This window comes from Protobothrops mucrosquamatus, unplaced genomic scaffold, assembly GCF_001527695.2.
Source record: "Protobothrops mucrosquamatus isolate PMUCROS unplaced genomic scaffold, P.Mucros_1.0 scaffold1948, whole genome shotgun sequence".
Taxonomy (NCBI): Eukaryota; Metazoa; Chordata; class Lepidosauria; order Squamata; family Viperidae; genus Protobothrops; species Protobothrops mucrosquamatus.
Genome location: NW_015388068.1, coordinates 999 through 19827, shown reverse-complemented (window position 1 = coordinate 19827; position 18829 = coordinate 999). Strand labels below are relative to the sequence as shown.

General features: G+C 36.0%; 1 protein-coding gene across 1 annotated transcript; it reads right to left on the bottom strand.

Moving 5' to 3' along the window:
• Nucleotides 1-1666: 1666 nt before the first annotated feature.
• EIF2A (eukaryotic translation initiation factor 2A) lies at nt 1667-18564 on the bottom strand (the record flags this gene model as incomplete). Its single annotated transcript, XM_015823685.1, is given in 14 exon segments — nt 1667-2553; nt 2711-2776; nt 3383-3511; nt 3764-3880; nt 4010-4581; nt 5750-5866; nt 6456-6600; nt 6712-6785; nt 7834-7916; nt 8689-8785; nt 9995-10053; nt 12306-12380; nt 14940-15009; nt 18444-18564. Coding segments are annotated over 14 exon segments (1698 nt in total), but the record flags the coding sequence as incomplete, so codon positions are not given.
• Nucleotides 18565-18829: the final 265 nt, after the last annotated feature.

Below are 18829 nucleotides of genomic sequence, written 5' to 3'. Positions count from 1 at the left end.
TATGAGAGCCCACTTTTTCCAGGACATGCGTAATTTTTAAATCTCTACTCTGGCTCCTGGTGAGGATTCATGGCAAACCAAATATTCCTGAAAGGGTGGGAGAGATCAGTGGCCAATCAGTGGATTCTGATGAAATCTCTCCAGAAAAAGGAGAAAACTGCAAGATCACTCTTGCACTCTGTGTAAGCTAGTCTTCATAAGTAGAGACTGCAACAAGCTAGATTTTTTCTGGATGATTGTGAGTCATGGAAAATGCTATTTTGAATTCTTAAATAAAATAATAGGACTCTAAAGATTGGACAATAGAGAAAACTAGAAGGAATTAAATATTACATTTAAAAAAGAACACTTAAATTTGACCTATTACTACAGAACGGAGCAAAATAATTCAACATGGGACATATTGAAAGATATGTGGGAACAAGACTCAGAAGTTACTTTTAAGAGTCTCTGCCAATATTGGCAGACTGTTTAAAGGATGCTACAGAAGAGGAACAAGTTTTACCAGACAAAACTGAGACTGATTTAAAAGTGGATTTAATAATGACAGGTTGCAAGAATGATATGGAAAGAGATGCTACACTGGATATACAAATGAAACTAGCTGATACCTTAATAATTAAAAGGAATATACGAAACAAAAGAGTGACTTAACTCCCTTATATTGAATTTACAAAAGAGGCCTGTTAAAATTTTGAAGGATTTTGGGTGAAGGAACAAAGAAAAAGTAAAAAAGAAAAGTATAAAAAGAAATCAAGTTCTAAGACATTACTTGAAGGGCTTAAAGATAAAGATTGTTAAATGTATAAGAAAGGAATATAAGGTTGATTTATTTGATCAAGGTTAAACTAGATAGATTATCTCTGGTAATCCTTAATAGACTGTTGCTGATCAGGACTGCATGACAAGACTTTAAGGATTTGTTTATAAATAAGAGATGAGACTGATATAGGATGTAAACAAGATATGGGAAGAGATGATTTGTTTTGAGAGGGTGATAAGTTACTAAAATTTATGCTTGTTGTGATGAAGGGAGAAATTTATAATTTTTTATTTTTGCATTTTTAATTCTCTGCACTATTTTTATTCTTTTATTTTTTTAGTTTGTATTTTTATCTTTTTAATTGCATTTAGTAACTATTATTTTAAAAAACCCTCTACCATGACCATTTTTATTTGGCTCAGCTAAAAAGCACCAAATGTTGTTCTCATTTTTCCTAGTCATTGCTCCAGTCCCTTGATTTTATTTTTCTACATTTTTCCAACTCTTTGGGGGGGGATGCAGTGATCAGTAAACATAAAGAAGTCCATCAGTATGCTATTGTTTCTCTCCATTTCTTATTTTTTTATACATTGTTTGTCACATTGCAAATACATTGAACTAAATAAGAACTTTAACTAAAAATAGTATTTGGATACAAGCCAAGACTTGCAATCAAACTGTAAAAAAAACCCAGTGTGTATTAAAGGACTATTTCTGTTGGCATTCTACAAATAAAATAAAACACAGAAAGTTGCAGTAGAATTGGGAAAAAATAAATCTATTGCAAACTGGGAAGAAGCGATAACTCCAGTGCTAGGAATACACTACCTGTATACTCCTGTTTGTATAGCTATTATTTACTTATTAAAGCTAGTAATAAATTTATTCTTGTATGCATATAAATAGAGATAAATATTTTTATTTGATTGATAAAGTGTGGAATTTCACTTTACAGGTCACCCGATGACTGAACAATTAGCAAAAGGCGGGTTTAAAATGAATTGAATAGAAGCTGAAGGGATCCTGCTGGAAGATCCTCCTTGTGAATCAGTTTCTCAGTTTGAGACCAGGTACTCTACTGCTTTAAAACAGATAGATGGATGAACTCTTATTTCTTCTGGCTTTATAATATAAGTGATGGTAATCTGTTAATGAAACATTTTGTTCCTGAATGCCCAATCCCTTTTTCTTATTTGTTGTGGAAAAAGGCTTACATTTTAGGAAACTGATTTCATCAAATATGTATAGGTTTTAAACCTGTTTTTAAGAACTCAGAGACCTACAAAACCAAAATGTGTATGTATGTAATATTTAATATAAACCACAACGATAAGGAAATGATGAAATAGCTATTGCAAAATAACAACCAAACCCCAGTATGTAAATCACATGGTTCACTGCTCGAATTACAAACTTCTCCATATATATATGCCAAAGGTTAAAGTCTGTGTTTAAAAACAATATACATTAGGGTTACATCTTAAACTTAGCATTTGCCAAAAATATAGGTGCTCCAACATACTTTATTTTGGATCTCAGCAATACTATTTTGGAATCAAGGCAACTGATTTACTTCTGAATTATAATTATTTTACATTTTACATTTTTTTTTCAGATAGTAGGCAGAAAAAAGTTAATCTATATGGGAAGTAATAAAAGTGAGCATTCATTCATTCATTCATTTATTTTCATGAAAGAAAATTGTGATTTTAATTTTCTGTAGCTCAAACACCCAGTTCCAAGTCTTCCAATTCCTTTAGAAGTGTAGCCTCTTTCTGAATTTTCTCCATCTATAATATAGACATAAGACAATCTTACTTAGTATACATAATGAAAAAATAGTATAAAGTATAATCAACAATTATTTACAAATGTATCAGATTTAAGAATTCAGGTGATGTACAAATTATAGACAACTCTGTTAACTTAAGAATATGAGAAGCATACCTGATTTTTCTCTAGCTGTTTACCTGTAGCAGCCTGCTCTTTCAGCTGTTCAATAGCCTTGAGTTTCTGTAGTTCAGAAAGCATGGTTAAAAGGAGGGCAGAAACAACAAATTTAATTTGTTTTCTGTGGTGCATGCACATATGTGGAGGACTTTATGATTTTTTTTACTGAGCCAAAAGAGAATCCTCCAGGTTACCAATGTCTTTATATTCCTTTCCAAAATACACTACACTAAAAAAAAATATTTCAATTGGTTTAATATAAAGCAGATTCTTAAGTCCCTAGAAAATAAAATCCAAACTTCTTACCTCTCTCCTTTGGTTGCACAAACACACATAAGACTCACATATAACATTTAACTGAAAAATGTACAAATAATTGCAGGGCATCTACAGGGATGAAGGGGGTTCAAAAAATTCAAGATGGCAGCCATAATGACAATTTTACTGGCCATCTTTTTGATGCTGAATACTTGGAAGTCTTTGGATGCCGTACAGACATTTTCAGGGGCCACATGTGGTCCTAGGGCCTCATATTATGTACCTTGGACTTATAGCTCCAGCTGTTACAATAGTAAGAAAAAGTAAAACAAAGATCACTAATACTACTGTTCAACAAAATGAAATGGGGAAAGGATCTATCAATAGCCTTTGTTTGAAAAAACTTCTTACCTTTTTAAGATTTTTTATTTTTTTCTCCAACTCAGGATCTCCCGATATTTCAGAGGATATTGTATTGTTCAATTCATTTTGTACTGGAGGAGCTGGAGTGATTTCCTGGTTCCCTTTAGCTCTCGCCTCCTTTAATGAAATGTATCATTAGTTAAGACCACTTTTAAATGAAACCATTCTAGGCAGTGATTTTATTAATTATTGAGATGTTTTGAGTTCTCCAGAATTTCTAACTTTGGCTTATGTGATAGTGAAAGACTGATCACTTTGAGCTTAATACAAAATTCTATGCAGAATCCTACTAAACAATGGTTTACCAAATACCATCTGTTCAAAATGCGATGAATCATGCTTAAGAAAAAAAAATAAAAATAGCTATACCTGTTTAGCCACCTTCTTAGCTTCATGCTTCTTTTGATTTTTAAGAGCTGTTTTAGATAATGGCTTATCACCACTTTTTGACTGTGTTCTCATGTTCTGGGGTGGCTCATCCTCATGCTATGAGGAAGGAAATCAATACAAAAATAATTGATGCATAAATAACCAGTTATAATTAACTGGTGCAGAGGCATAGAAGACATAGCAGGTATCTTTCTACACTCTTCCTTGAAGATAATGGTTACTTACCAGTTTAGAACTAGTTACAGGTTTATTTCTGAGAGCTGGAGGTCTATAGGCTGTGGCAGTCTTTGGTTCCTCATTTAACACTTTGCTTGGAACAGCATGGTATGTTACTGGCTTTGCTGGAAATACTCCATCCAAAAAGGGTTGCCAAATAACTTGCCAAAGTTCTGCATTTGGCTGAACTTCGTATCTGTATAACACAGAGCCAGTATAATGCCAGATCTTGAATCCATTCCCAACTCGTAGCCTTGGAGAACATGTAGCTGTTACTATATGCTCTCCATCAGGGCACCAAGCCAAATATGTAGAATCAGAGGCCTGCGGTTTGGAAATAAGTTTGTAGTTTTTAACATCCCATACATCGAGTTGTCCACTAAGATTCCCAAATCCAGCTAATACTAAGATTTGTCCTTGAGGACTGTAGTAGACAGCATTGTGGGGACCAGTCCCAAAATCAAATACAGGATCACATTTTAGATTGAAGATAGTAGATTTAGCAGGCATGAAACCATACACAACGCAGAACTCTGTGGCATTGGGATTCCAAGCTGCATCATAAATTGGACCGTTTTTTGCTGCATAGAAAAAAAAACAGCTGAAATTGTAAAACAACATCTAAGTTGTTGAGAGACAAGTAAAATAAAAACCTAAACTTAACACAAATTACAGTTTACAATTGTTCAATGAAATCATAAGTGCTACTACATTTTGGTAATAAATGTTAATTAAAAGCCAAATAGGAAAGAAGAGAGGCAGGATACATGGGAACAAAAAATTAAATGCAGCAAGCCAGGCTAGTTTTCTCATTTAGCAAACTGAAAATGATTTTTTGCCAACTTGAACTGTTTTAAGAAGTGCTAAGCCCCTGATCTGTGACTTTAAATAAACTCAAAATTAAATTATGCGCACTTGTGTCTGTAAATTGTTGAGAATCTAGAGACCACAATATATTTAGTTAAAATTATATTTAAAATTGTGCTGGCCTGCATGAGACTATAAATGTTTCTTTGCAACTAAGGTTAGCTACAGCTCTCCTGTTTTCTGTTCAGAATCAATAACTGAGAACCTGGCCAGTGACTGGAGAAACATCTGCCAATTCATCAGCTAAAATATTGCCTAAGTTCCTTGTCCACCTGTCAGTCATAAAAGATTACTGAACAAGGGTTACTATAATCATTTTAATACAGTTACATTCATCCTCTGCTTTTATTATAGAGTGAAAAAAAGTCTCAATAGGTTTCATAATACGGAACAGTTGCAGAACTCAGATTACCTACAACTTTGCAATTTTTCAGTAAGTAACTGGAACGCCCCCCCTCCATGTGGTTATTTTCTTTTAAATTTGGTTATTATATAATTATGATGAACACTACAATTCAAAGTCTAAAATCTATACAGTTTCATTAAATGTAATCATATAGAATAAAAGTAATTAAGCAAAGTCTTTAAAGAGAAGTCCTTAAAACTGGTTGGCAGCCCCAGTTTCTCTTTTTAGTGTAATAACTAGAAAGACACTTCTCATATAGAGTTGGGCTCTCTGTCCCATAAACATCTTTTTTATATAATGGAAACTTTCAATTTAAATCTTACATACTTCACTCCATTTAAGTCAGTAAGTACTGGTTGGTCATAAGAATTAAATATGGCTCTTTAAAGATGATCTTCAAATTCTCATGGAATTCTCTTTCCCATGTGTTTAAATGCTTTAAAACACATAATATAATTATTACTAGAGCCACTTACGTAGTTGTACGACAGCCGTTTCTCCATTGGTTGCTATGTAATGTAGAGTTTGTTCTCCATAGTAAGATGCTCCTGTTTTATCAACTTCTGTACTAGCTATTACAAGCATTGCAGTGGCTATTCAGATGAAGGGGAAAAGGATATTTTTAAAAAGAAGCTACACAGTAATCTATTTAAAAAAACAAAAACAAATAATAAATGTGGCTATATGTAGTCTTGAAGCCTGAAGAGCAATATGATTTTAAAAAACTAGCTTCGGGTAAAGGAGACCATTTTAACCCCAGAATTTTTCTGTGTTTCTTCTAAATCATAATTTGTAGCTGATGCCCTCTGACTGTTGGACTACAATTTCCAGGGAATGCAATGGCTGGAAATTATGAACATAGTTACTTAAATATAACCCCAAAGGCCCCAAGTTAGGAAAAGGTGCTTTGGTTTCTCCTCCAAATTCTTATTCATAAAACAGAGTCTGTACCATGGGAACATTCAGAAATATTTTTCTCAGTGTATTCTGAAGAATAAGTGTACAGAGAATCACTGTATGTTAGAGTTATACAGAATGTGACTGACAAAGCATAATACCAAGTATAAACGTCATTTTGGCATTTTGATTATTCAAGCCTATATACTGACTACATGTTCAAGAAAAAAAAAGTAGACTGAAATTTTCTCAAATAAAGACAAAGCTTTTTCTAAAAAAAAATACCTTTGCTATTCCACAGCATTTTCACCTTATCAGCTTTAAAGAAGCTTTTGTTTGCCAATGCAGATTGTGAGCCTTCAAAGTTAGGATATTGGTAAAGCCTTACAAAAGATGGGGCTCCTTTGCTTCCAGGAACATAAACAGCCACCTGTATTGATAAGATGTGAAATATCTGTTAAAATAAATATTAAAAGTAGGTATGTTCTAAAATCTGGATGAAATTAAAATTGTACCAGGGAAAGAATTCAAAAGAAAGCACCTTGGTTGGCTGATCTCCTGGTGACAACACAAAATCATTGATTTTTTGCAGATGAAGTTTATTTGCAATTGTACCTGCAAAGATCACCATCCTCAAGTTAACAAAATTCAAACAAAAACTTTTGTGAATTGTTAGGTAGCCCTGCCTATAGGTTTCAGCAAGTAATAAGTAAATAAACAGTTATAAAATATGTTGTATACAGGGCATATTTGCTACTTTAAAATATTTTACATGAATTATATATCTTTACAAGTATGAGAAAATAAATGACTATAAATTTTATCTCAAACAGACTGCATTTAATGTAAATCTTTTAATATAAAATCTTTTAAAGCTTAAAATGGCTGCATTTTAGATAAAATACCGCCATATAGCAAAAATGCTAGAGGTAAATTGATAAAAGTAAAATTTCATATTACAGATAGTCCTTGACTTACAATAGTTCATTTAGTGACCGAAGTTACAATGGTATTGAAAAAAGTGACTAATGATCGTTTTTCACACTTATGACTTTTAAAGCAGAGGTCCCCAACCTTTTGGGCACCAGAGACTGGTGCCATGGAGAAAGGTTTTTCCGCGGACCAGAGGGGGTGTGGTTTTGAACACTGCTTGCATCCTAAGGATGGAGCTTTGCTTGTTTGTGCGGCCTGCTTGCTGGTATGCTGCGGATCGGTGCCAGTCCACGGACCGGGGGTTGGGGACCTCTGTGTTAAAGCATCCTTGTGGTCACACGATCAAAATTCAGATGTTTGGCAAGTAACTGATATTTATGACGATTACAGTGTCCCGAGGTCAAGTGATCACCTTTTGCAAGCAAAGTCAATGTGGAAGCCACTTAACAATCATGTTACTAACTTATCGACTGCAGTAATTCACTTAACAACTATGGCAAGAAAGATAATAAAATGGGCAAAACTCAGTTAACTGTCTCAATTAGAAACAGAAATATTGGGCTCAATTGTGCTCGTAAGTCGAGGACTACCTATACTTAATGGAATTTCAGAACTGTATTAAAGACTAAAGGTGGGAACTGCAGTAAAGCAAGCAGCTGAAAACATAAGAAAATCATGAAAAGATTAAACATGGAATGTTTATCTAAAGAACAAGAAAGAACTTGCATACTGAAGTCGTTGTTTTCAAAGAAATGAAGTTCATTGTTAACACTCCTGGCACACAGGCTTTCATCATCTGACCAGCAAGGACACCTAATGATTAGATAGTGGGTGGAGTGGAATAAATATTAAAACCAACACCTGGTAGTTGTGGCCTTCATAAAAAGTATTTCTAACAATATTTTTAAAATGCAGATTTTAAAAAAATACCATTGAAAGATATATTTTAAGTTGTAAATGTGTAAGGCAAATTCTAAATCTAATCATTACTTATTATATTTTCAAATGTCCCCATGAATATGTTATCTGAAAACAAGTTACATTAAAATTAAAAAAAATCAATGCTTAAAAAAAGAGAGGACGTGCATGGAGAACACAGCTTATGGAACCCTTTTTTATCCTTTTACCAATGACCATAGGATCAATCTTTATCTATTTCTGTACAATGAAGTGATATGTTATGTCATTTACATGTGTATTGCTGTATTTGCTTAGACACATGCACTTGGAAGCACAGGGCAGGATGTACACAATTTCCTCTGGGTCATGTGACTAGGAGGGATAGGTATTTAGAACGAAACTGATAGAAATTTTTTGAGTAGCTGCCCATAAGCAAGCCTTGGGACAATATATTTGGAATTTTTGTCCCCCCAACCCACAGACCATTTCCAACTCAATTTTTCTTTTGCTGGCTTCTCTTGCAGACCAAATTTGGTCTTGTGTTCAGCTTTGTAGAATTACTGTGTTGAGAGATAGAAAGACAGAGATCTAAGCAACTTTTGCAGAGTTGAAAAACTTATTAATTAGATATTTTAGTGTTTTCAAATACCATGTTCTAAATAATGAAACTCATTGAAATACTTACCAGTTCTGTGACTTTTTCTGGATGAATGACTTCAAGCATTTTCCATTTTTCACACTGAAAAGTTGAAGGTTGGGTTCCCCTGCACCATCTTTTGCAGCTACAACATACCAAATGCATACTTTATACCAACATCTCCAAAATCATCTCTGTTCCTCTGCAATATACCATTGGTCCAGGTGACATTTTGTTGCAAACCTTTCATAGAAAAGTAGCATTTTTCCCCCACTGGTCCCATTTTGTCAAGTACAAAGTAATATTTTTGGCATCAAAAAAGTGACAGCTTTTTTCCTCTCAAACCAAAATTATCCATTCTTGCCACTGTAAGATGAAATTCACTATCCTACTGGATAAGACAATCCTCAGTTGTCAACCCCTTTGCAGACAGAAAGGTATTATTTACGTATTTGAAGAATGATGTATGCTTGAACTTAAACTTTTTCTGCAATATTATCTTAACTGCCAAAGGTAGTGGAGGTAATGGTGAGAATAGGTGGCATTATAAATCACAAAACAATTTCCTTTTTCTGTCTTTGCAATTAATAGCAAAGCCATTTTGTAAAACAGTGCAGCATAAAAAAAGTTAATCACTTTCTTCCTATCCCACCTTTAGAAAAAGGAAATAATATCACATATGGTTAGGCCCTGGGGGCCTGGATTGTTTGTTAAGTGTAGAAGTGTATAGATACATGGAAATGTACAGTACATCTTCAAATATTTTTATTTATTAAATTTCTATGTTGCCCATCTTCCCTACATGGTGACTGTGGGTTGTGCAGAAATTTAATACCTGAAGAATATTGCACAGAAGAAAATCAGTACATCTTCTCTACTGTCCCAGAGTTCACAATATGAAATAATGTATTTAAGTTACAGGAAATCAATGTTAGGCACAAAAACTAACCATAAGCTATTCAAATATGGAATCATTCAGAGATCTTGAATTTGCCATGGTGACTATGATTTGCAAGAATAGGATTCATTATTTTTAACATCATTATTACATTAATTTTCTACAACACTATCATTTCAGAATGTGCGGGGGGAAAATAACAAATCTCTGTCCAGAGGAACTTGCACACCAAATCAAACATTTCGGGGCAGTACAATGAGAGGTCAGAAAAAGAAAACATAAGCTCATACACATGTCTTTGCTGCTTTGGAATGACTCTCTTTTCCTCAGAGATTCCATATTTTTATTGTTCCAGTTCAGAACAAAAAAAATAATCTACTCAAGCATTATATTATTCAAAATTAGCATGGTTGCTGCCATGTTTGCAGTAGCTGGAGAATACACAAGAATACTTACTTGTATAAAGCTGCCATGTCACCAGGACATTGCTCTTTGGAGAGAATTCAAGGCAAACTNTAATAGCTATTTAGCTGTTCCTTCTAAATCAGCTCAATTCCCAATCACAGAAAACAGATTCATTCTTCCACTTACTATGTTGCTTGGTATTTCATCTACGCAGTAATTCAGAAAGCATCAAAACATAATTAGAATTAAAATACAGAACTCCAAACTTTCCAAAACTTGTACACATGCATTTCACTAAAATGTCCTTGAGGGTCAAGGTATGTAGACATCATTTCCGCTCTGATACACCACATTTCCCCTTTTCCACATGGCCAAAGAAAACAGTATCTATAGTAATAGGAACCTTGGGTACAATTCTAAAAATCTGGAGCACCACTTGAATACTATCAATCAACTGCAAAAGACAGTTTTACTTAGAACAGCTTACCTTCTGTGACAATACAATACCATTAACACCTCAAACAACATCTGCCTATCCCAAGTTCTTGAGAAGGGCTTGATAGATAAAAATGCCAAATTCAAACTAAACATCTGGTTGACCAACTATAATTTATGAAATTTATATTCCACCCAACTCCCAGCAATTCTTGGTGACCTACAATTATTAAAAACATTTTAAAAAATGCAAAACCCACTTAAAAAACAGCATATGATGATAACTAGGAGGGGAACAAAAAGGAAGAAAGGGAATCAATTATCTTTGTCAAAGGACTCAGCAAATAGCCAGGTCTTTAGGGTTCTTTGAAATACTAATAAGGTGGGAGTCATTTGAATTTCGAACTTCATTCCAGAAGACAGGTCCTGTTGCAGAGAACGTGTGCTTTCGGGGTTCAGAGACATGACATTGTTTAACCAATGAAACCCAGAGTGCACAACCGTGCTAATTAGAACTAGCCAGGCAAATACTATGGGAGAGAGTCCCAAGCATTTAATATAATGAGTGGAAACCACAAAACCCAACTCTTTACACTCATTACATCATTGTGTGATATATTAAAACATAAGAGAAGTTTGCAAAATGTATCTCAGTTAATCTTACCACTAGAGTACTTTATGAAAATTTATTTCCGTATTCATTAGTTTATTCATTTAATGTATATGGTTACCCATCTGAAATTCATGACTCTGAGCTAATAACAGTTAAAAATACTATAAAAATGTGTAAAAAAAATGTAATCAGCAAATGAGATGAAAACAACACAAATCAACATAGCCACTGCAGATTTTGCCACAAATCTGGATCCCCAAGCCCAATGATAAAACAAAGACTTGCAAAAGGCCAGCAGGGTTGCGGCAATCTAAAATGTTTGAGAAGAGGATGTTCCAAAGGGCAGGTGCCATAATAGAAAAGTGTCTCTTCCTGGGCCCTGCCATTCACATTTCCTGATAGATAGAACCCAGAGCATACTCGGCTGCCAGACCTAATGGGGCAGGTGACCTAATTGGGGAAAGAACACTGTACTACCTATATAAAATTAAATAGAGAAGTACACTACTTATCCAAAATACCATAATCATATAAAAATAATTGGTACTCACATTCCACCAAAGTATAGACAGTCCTCAACTTACAACCGGTCCCTTAACACATGACTCTGCTTATTGGCATGGAGCCCTGTTGGGGACGTTCCATGACTGGAGGTGGTTAGTGGATTAAAAGAAGGCTCCACTTCCGCCCTATTTTATGTTAGTTCCTTCCTTTGCTAATTTTTGTTAATGTTAATATTTACCATATTTATCATTTCAATATTTGGAATTGTTTTATCTTGTAGGCCACCCAGAATCAATTGATAGTGCGATAGGCAGTGTACAAATTTAATAAATAAATAAATATACCAGTATAGCAGAGTCCATTATATCTTTTCCCATTTCTAATATATCAATTAATAAATATAAATATCATTTTTTTATAAAATAAAATCTTAGAATTCACATAATTAATGAAATAGGCCCATCGCTAGCACAGAATTTATGATCTTTGCCTGGTTTTAAAATCAATCTTATATATATGTCATAAAAGGTTACAAATCTCACAGAAAAATGTAACCTCACATGTGCTATGCTGTTTTGAAAAAAATTCGATCATGATTCTCATCCAAGACAAATTCCTTAGAAGCGAAATGAAACAGAATATATTTTACAGATTGCAAAAGTCACAATAACTTGCTTTATAATAGTGAAGTATGCAAAATACTTTCCTACTGGAGGGAGTATCTGGCTAAAACTAATGAGCTTATTTAAAGCAATGTTTTAATATATATTATTACATATATAAACACCCCAAACATAGAAAAAAACTAACTTTTCTCCATTGCCCAATGCAAAAAATGATCCATCTCTGCTGAAAGTAAACACTTTTGCATTTTTCCCAGAATCCCTGAAAGCAAAAGCAAAAATAAATTAGAATTCAAATAAAGAAAAAACAAAATTATTTAGATGAAATATAAAGTATCCATTTTAAAAAATGCTTCCAACAATAATTTTGTTATTATTTTGATATAAAAGAAATCAATCAATCAATCTGTTTATTACAGCCATAAGGCCAGACATAATCAAAATATAACAGCAGTGACAATTTTACTTCCATATTTATAGAATATAAAACCATCAAACAATCAATGTAATATAATCCAAAATTCTCAAAATAAAACATCATATTAAATTTTTTTAGACCTTGATAATGGTGCGACGTATTGTGCAAATGGTGGCACAAAATTGGGCAACCTGAATTGATATTTTCGGATCCTTATCCGAAAGTAGCAACTTTAGATAAAATTCATATCCACTACCTGGAAACTTCTTCAATATCGGATATATAAGAATCTGTCTACAGTCTTTATATAAAGAACAATGAAGCAGCATATGGCTTAGGGTTTCTATAGAGCCATCACCACATGGACACAACCCTTAAACCGTCCAAAAAGGACTGCCAACGGCAACGTATCCAGCCTGGCTAAGGTGAAAGCTTTACGAAATTTCAAAATTGTAATGGAAAATAGATAAGAAGCTGGGAAGAATCCTTCTGGAAGCAAGTGACAAATATTGGAATGTGCCACTTTACTTAAGTTTGTTTGAAAATCAATATCCCAGATACGTTGTTTCAAGGCAGTTCTAGCATTATCAAATCCTAATGAACACAGAGTTTCCATAGAGAAGCCCAGCGATTTAATTTTATCTAGTGCTTTTCCCCCCCCACGATTTAAAATGGTCTATAAATACTAACGGGGCTAACCCTACAGGCATCAAAATTAACTTTAAAAGGTAAGTAGAAGGAACCATGCTCTAGCTTCCAATGAAACTAAACCTATTTCCACCTGTAGGATGGCATTTTTAATACTTTTTGGTACCATCAGTATGGCTCTAATAAACTTATTTTGAATAATTTCAATAGCATTAAGCTTTGCAAGTGAACATATTTGCGAGCCATAGAGGAGCTGAGGGACTGCCTTAGCTTGGAAAACCTTACAAGCTGCCGGGATGTAGTAAAGTCCTTTAGAATGATAAAATTTTATGATAGCTGATGAGGTGCGCTGTGCAACACTTGCCCGATAAAGAAAGTGAGTATGCCAGGATAGGGAGGCATGGAACTGCACTCCAAGATATTTATAGGTACACACCTGTTCAATTGGAGTCCCATCAATTTGCCATTTATGGATCTTATGATGGTAAGAGGCAAATACTAAAACTTTAGTTTTTTCATAATTTATTAATAGTTTGTATTCTATGCAAAATAAAGCTAGTCCCCTAAGTGCTTTTTACATTCCCACCTGAGAAGAGGACAAAATAACTATATCATCAGCATACAATAGTGCTGGAATTGCACAATCAGCCAAGATAGGTGGATGATGGGGTGGATCAGCAAGCACTTGCATTATTGGATTTAGGTACAAATTAAAAAGTAGTGGAACTAATATGCAACCTTTCCTTACACCTCTATAAGTTGGAACTGCTTTAGATAAATGTCCCCAGGGGGAGCAGCTGATTTTTAGAGAGGTATTTGAATAGAGCGACTGAATGAGAACTAACAGCCTTTTATCAATCGTGGAACGTCTTAGATTATACCACAATCTGTCCCTTGGTATTAGATCAAAAGCTGACTTAAAATCAACAAAAGTTGCATAAAGAGAACCACGAGAGGGGGTAGAATATTTTTCAGCCAAATGGTGCAGAATTAGACAATGATCCAGTGTTGAACGTTCCTCTCTAAATCCGGCCTGTTCTTCAGCAATAATATTTTCATTTTGTACCCAATCCACTAACTTTTCATATAAAAATCTGGCATAGAGTTTATTTATTGTATTTAATAAACTAATAGGCCTATAGTTTACAGGGTCAAGTCTACTTCCTTTATTTTTGTATATCAGTACTACAATGGCCTGATTCCAATCAGGTGGAAAATGTCCTATGTTATTAATATGAGTGAATAGGCCCCCTTATTAATTCTGGAGGGATAAGATATAAAAGAAATAAACATTATGATCAGACAAAAACAGAGGTGAAATAAGCCAGATGAGATATATCTCCCACCCAAAATAGAACCAAATGCAGATTTAAGTATGCTTTCCAGTAATACAATGGTATGCCAATAGTATGCTTGTTTCATTTCTGTGCTCAGATATGTGAACAAAGAAAGATGCTAACAATTTAACTTAGATACTTTTTTCGATATGTGGAATTGTTTCATTTTCCATTTAATAACCAAAAATGTCCTGCCCCCCAAAGCTGTAAATTAAAAGTCCAAGACATTCTGATTATTACAAAAACCTGAGTAGTATTTGAAGCAGCAACTAGAAATGTATATTCACATTTATAAAATTTAAGCTCTACTGAACAGTACATCAGGGCATTCCCAATCTCCACATATGCATCTGATAATTTGTTATTGTTATGGGCATCCTAAAATGTATACATTTAATAAAGCCAAAAATGAAAATACCTTTGAAATGTTGTATGCTCTGTAAAATGAGGTGACCCATGCAACATATAGAGTCCTTCAGATCCTCGTACTAGCAAAATAATGGAATAATAAGTCATATGTTTATTTTGCTTCAAATACATTAATCCTTAGTTTCATACAATAGAGAAAATTCTAAATTAAATGAGCATATTTTGGCTTAATAATAAAATATGAATATATATGTTATGTAATAACCATCCAATCAGTGAACAAGCAAACCTGAAGCTTCATATTTATTTATCAAATATATATTATGCTCATCTCGCAGCTTGAGACAACTGTGAACCACTTACAACATGATAAAGCAAATGGATGTAAAAACAATCATAAGTATAAAAAAGATTAAAGTTACAAAAACCATGGGTTTGGAGCAGAGAGGTACTACATTAGCCACCCCCATCCAACAGTTGCTCTTTTATGGCCCCATGACAACTGGCAGAGCCAGATTTTAAAGCATTTCCTGAAGGCCAGACAGGCAGGGGCAGACCTCACTTCCTGCAGCAATATGTTCCAGAGAGTGGAGGCTGTGGCAAAAAAGGCTCTTTCTTTTCCTGGACCTCACTGGCAGCAATTCCTTGGCTTATGGGATTTGCAATAGGCCTCTTCTACCAGGATGAGTGCAGCAGGCAAATCCCATTGTGGCAAGGTGGCTCCTGAAATATCTCAGATCTATGCCACAGAGAGCTTTAAAGATGATGACCAGGAGATAATGAAGGCATGAGGAACTGAGCACAAAGCCTCACAATACAGAAAGGTTACATAACCTGAAGTTGTGCAAAGACTCTCCAAGCCACGACTGCCATTAACCCCAAGTTGGGAAGTCGGCATGCCTCCAAATACCAGGTATAGAGGAGTATGTTTACATTTGCTGCTTATAAGCACCCACAAGGCACCCATCAATCAATCAATATATCGTTGTCCCTAACGTAGAATAATCCAAAATAATCCAACAACAGACCAGTGTTTCCTTTGTGGTAGTACACTTTAGCATGATATAAAGTGAAGGAGAAACTTAATGTACTACACACTCACTATTTGCTCTTAGCACTTTTATTTTTAAGTGCTTTCATACTGGCGTAAGTCCCAGGGAAGACCAGTGACTTGGAACAAAATTACCTTAAGCAAATATTGAAATCTGTACAAACACATTAATATTACACATCTCATGAAGTGGCATTTACTCTCTAATGTCCCACTGTTAGTTATTTCATTGACATATTAACTCCAGCAAAATAGAAGGTAGTCATTTAAAATTAAGTCTAGGAGCATGCCTCTGGCATTAGCTCTGCAGAAATATTTTAAAAGATTACTTATGATGCTATGTACTTGTGATGCAAACTAATATAAAATATCAAACAATACTGAAAACGAAAAGTACAATAAATGTAAAACCAGTTTAGGTTGGATTCACACGCATCTTCACATGAATGTAATTACATTATCCTACTTTACTTGCGTTCAGAATTACATACAAATAGCCCTGCTTCAGGATTTATGCCAGAGAAAAGCATGGTTGCATGCATGACTCCACTCCCTCTTTAACTTTGAGCTCTACGACTTCTGTAGTGCTTAACTGTTTTTCATCTAGGACATTTTCTAAATTGGAGTATAACATGAGACAAAAAGCAAACATTTCATTACCCAAACTACCCATGTTTTCCCAAAAATAAGACCAGGTCTTATATTAATTTTTGCTCCAAAAGACGCTTAGGGCTTATTTTCCGGTTAGGTCTTATTTTCGGGAAAATACAGTACTAAATACATCCGTCTGGCTGACGATCTTAACTAGGGCTTATTTTGGGGTGGGGCTTATATTACAAGCATCCTGAAATATCATGCTACGGCTTATTTTCCGGTTGAGTCTTATTTTCGGGGAAACATGGTACGTAACATCATCAGACTAGCATTATCTAGTTTGGATAATGAAATGTCTGCAAGAAAACAACCAAGCTCAGAAAGCCATAAGGATCCCTCATTTCAACCCTGAGCTACAGACTCCTTTATTGGCATGCATAAATATGCTAGATGAAAGGGTTAGTGCAATATCTGACCCAGCATAGTCCTAACCAGGAGTTTAGTACCACAGCAAACATCAAGCATTTCGCCATTAGTTAAGTATAGTGCAAGAGAGTTCAGCAGTATCTGATCATCTGGCAAATACCAGTAGAGCCAGACAGGGGTTGCACAATGGAGCCTCTGTAATAAGGATATCTGCCAAACCGAAAAAGAGCCTTTAGGGATTCATGAACAAACAATGTCATTCTGGAGAGTTTCCATTCAAAAAAATGGAGGAAGGAAATTATGTAGGTGATAATAGAGAAAGGAAGTTAAAATGGAAAAGATGGGGAAAGCGTCTTGGGTATTAGCATGTTCCAAACCTGACTTCTCTCTAGTCTTGGACGAGTCGGGAGACATCTAGACCAGTGATGGCAAACCTTTTAGAGACCGAGTGCCCAAACCGCAACTCAAAACCCACTTATTTATTGCAAAGCACTAGGGCCGCATCAGCATTGTGGTGCCCTCAGGGCAGGGAGGCTCCTCTGAGTGCTGCCTCTGGCACGCAAAAACCGGGGGCACAAAAATGGGCCACCATTGTGCAAGACGCAAAAATGGCCGCCACCAGATACAAGGTGCTGCATCACATAAGAACGGGGGAGGGCTAGTATCACGCAGGCACTAGCCCCACCCCATTTGCAGTGTGTCAATGCTCACGGCCCCATGTGTGCATGCACGCATGTAAAATGCTTCCCCCTCCCTTTTCTTCCAGTCCACCAATCAACAATGGTTGGTGACCTCTGCTCTACCACCGCTACTCGAGCTTGCTAGTCGGCCGCTTCGCTTCCTTTGTGCTGGGCGGTGGTGGCCTGATGGACCTGCTGCTGGCGGCGGTGGAGCGCGTGCCAACAGAGAGGGCTCTGAGTGCCGCCTCTGGCACATGTGCCATAGGTACGCCACCACTGATCTAGACTCTTTACTGTCTGAATGAACATAAATGTGCTGAGTGAGCATAAATGAATACTTTGGGTACATACAATGCATTTAGTAATATTTGCAAACTTAAAACTATCGTTCTTCAAAAAGTAACTTTTTCCTGTCATGGTTGAATCCAGACTCTTTGACAAAATGACTGATGGAATGCAAGGATGTCCGAAATTTCAGATACAGTTCCCTCGAGAGATACTTCTGTCTGCAGCTAAGCCCTTGTATAAACAGGCAACCGAATGCTCTTCCCCAACGACTCTTTCCCTTTAGAAGCCTACGTTAGCCATGCACGTAATACCAAAAGTGCTCTGCACAGAAAACAGCTCACTGGAGAGGTACAACTTCCCCCCCCCCCAGAAAAAAGTGAAGGGTTATACAAAATTCCGCTAAAAATGCCACAAGTGTGTGACAGTCTCAGGCCTCTACCAGACTTCACAACAAGCCTTACAGTGAGAACCATCTTGGCAGAGAACGGGTCTGGTTGATTTATTCTGAACCCACCTGCCAAGAGCGGCGTGGGAGGCGCCATCTTTATCCGGATGCGGCACTTGTCCTTCCGGGCGGCGCACAACGGGTCACAGCCGAAAACTGTACACGTCTGCTCTGCCCTCTATCGCCAGCTCAAGAGCGGAGTTTTTTTCCGGGTGACGTGTAGCAAGCTGAAGGGGAGGATAGGAGAGGGCCATGGATCACATGGCCCCGAGAAAGCTTCGCCACAGGCTCAAGCGAGCTCAGCGCCCATTGGACAATGACAATAGAGGGCGGGAGTTCCGTCAACTACGCTTTTTCAGGCGAAAGCGTGAGCAGCGGAGGCTCGAGGACAGTCTCGCTTCCGGGGGGGACGGCCCTCCCGCCCGCTTCGCCGCCGCTGGGCAACGCGCTTCCGG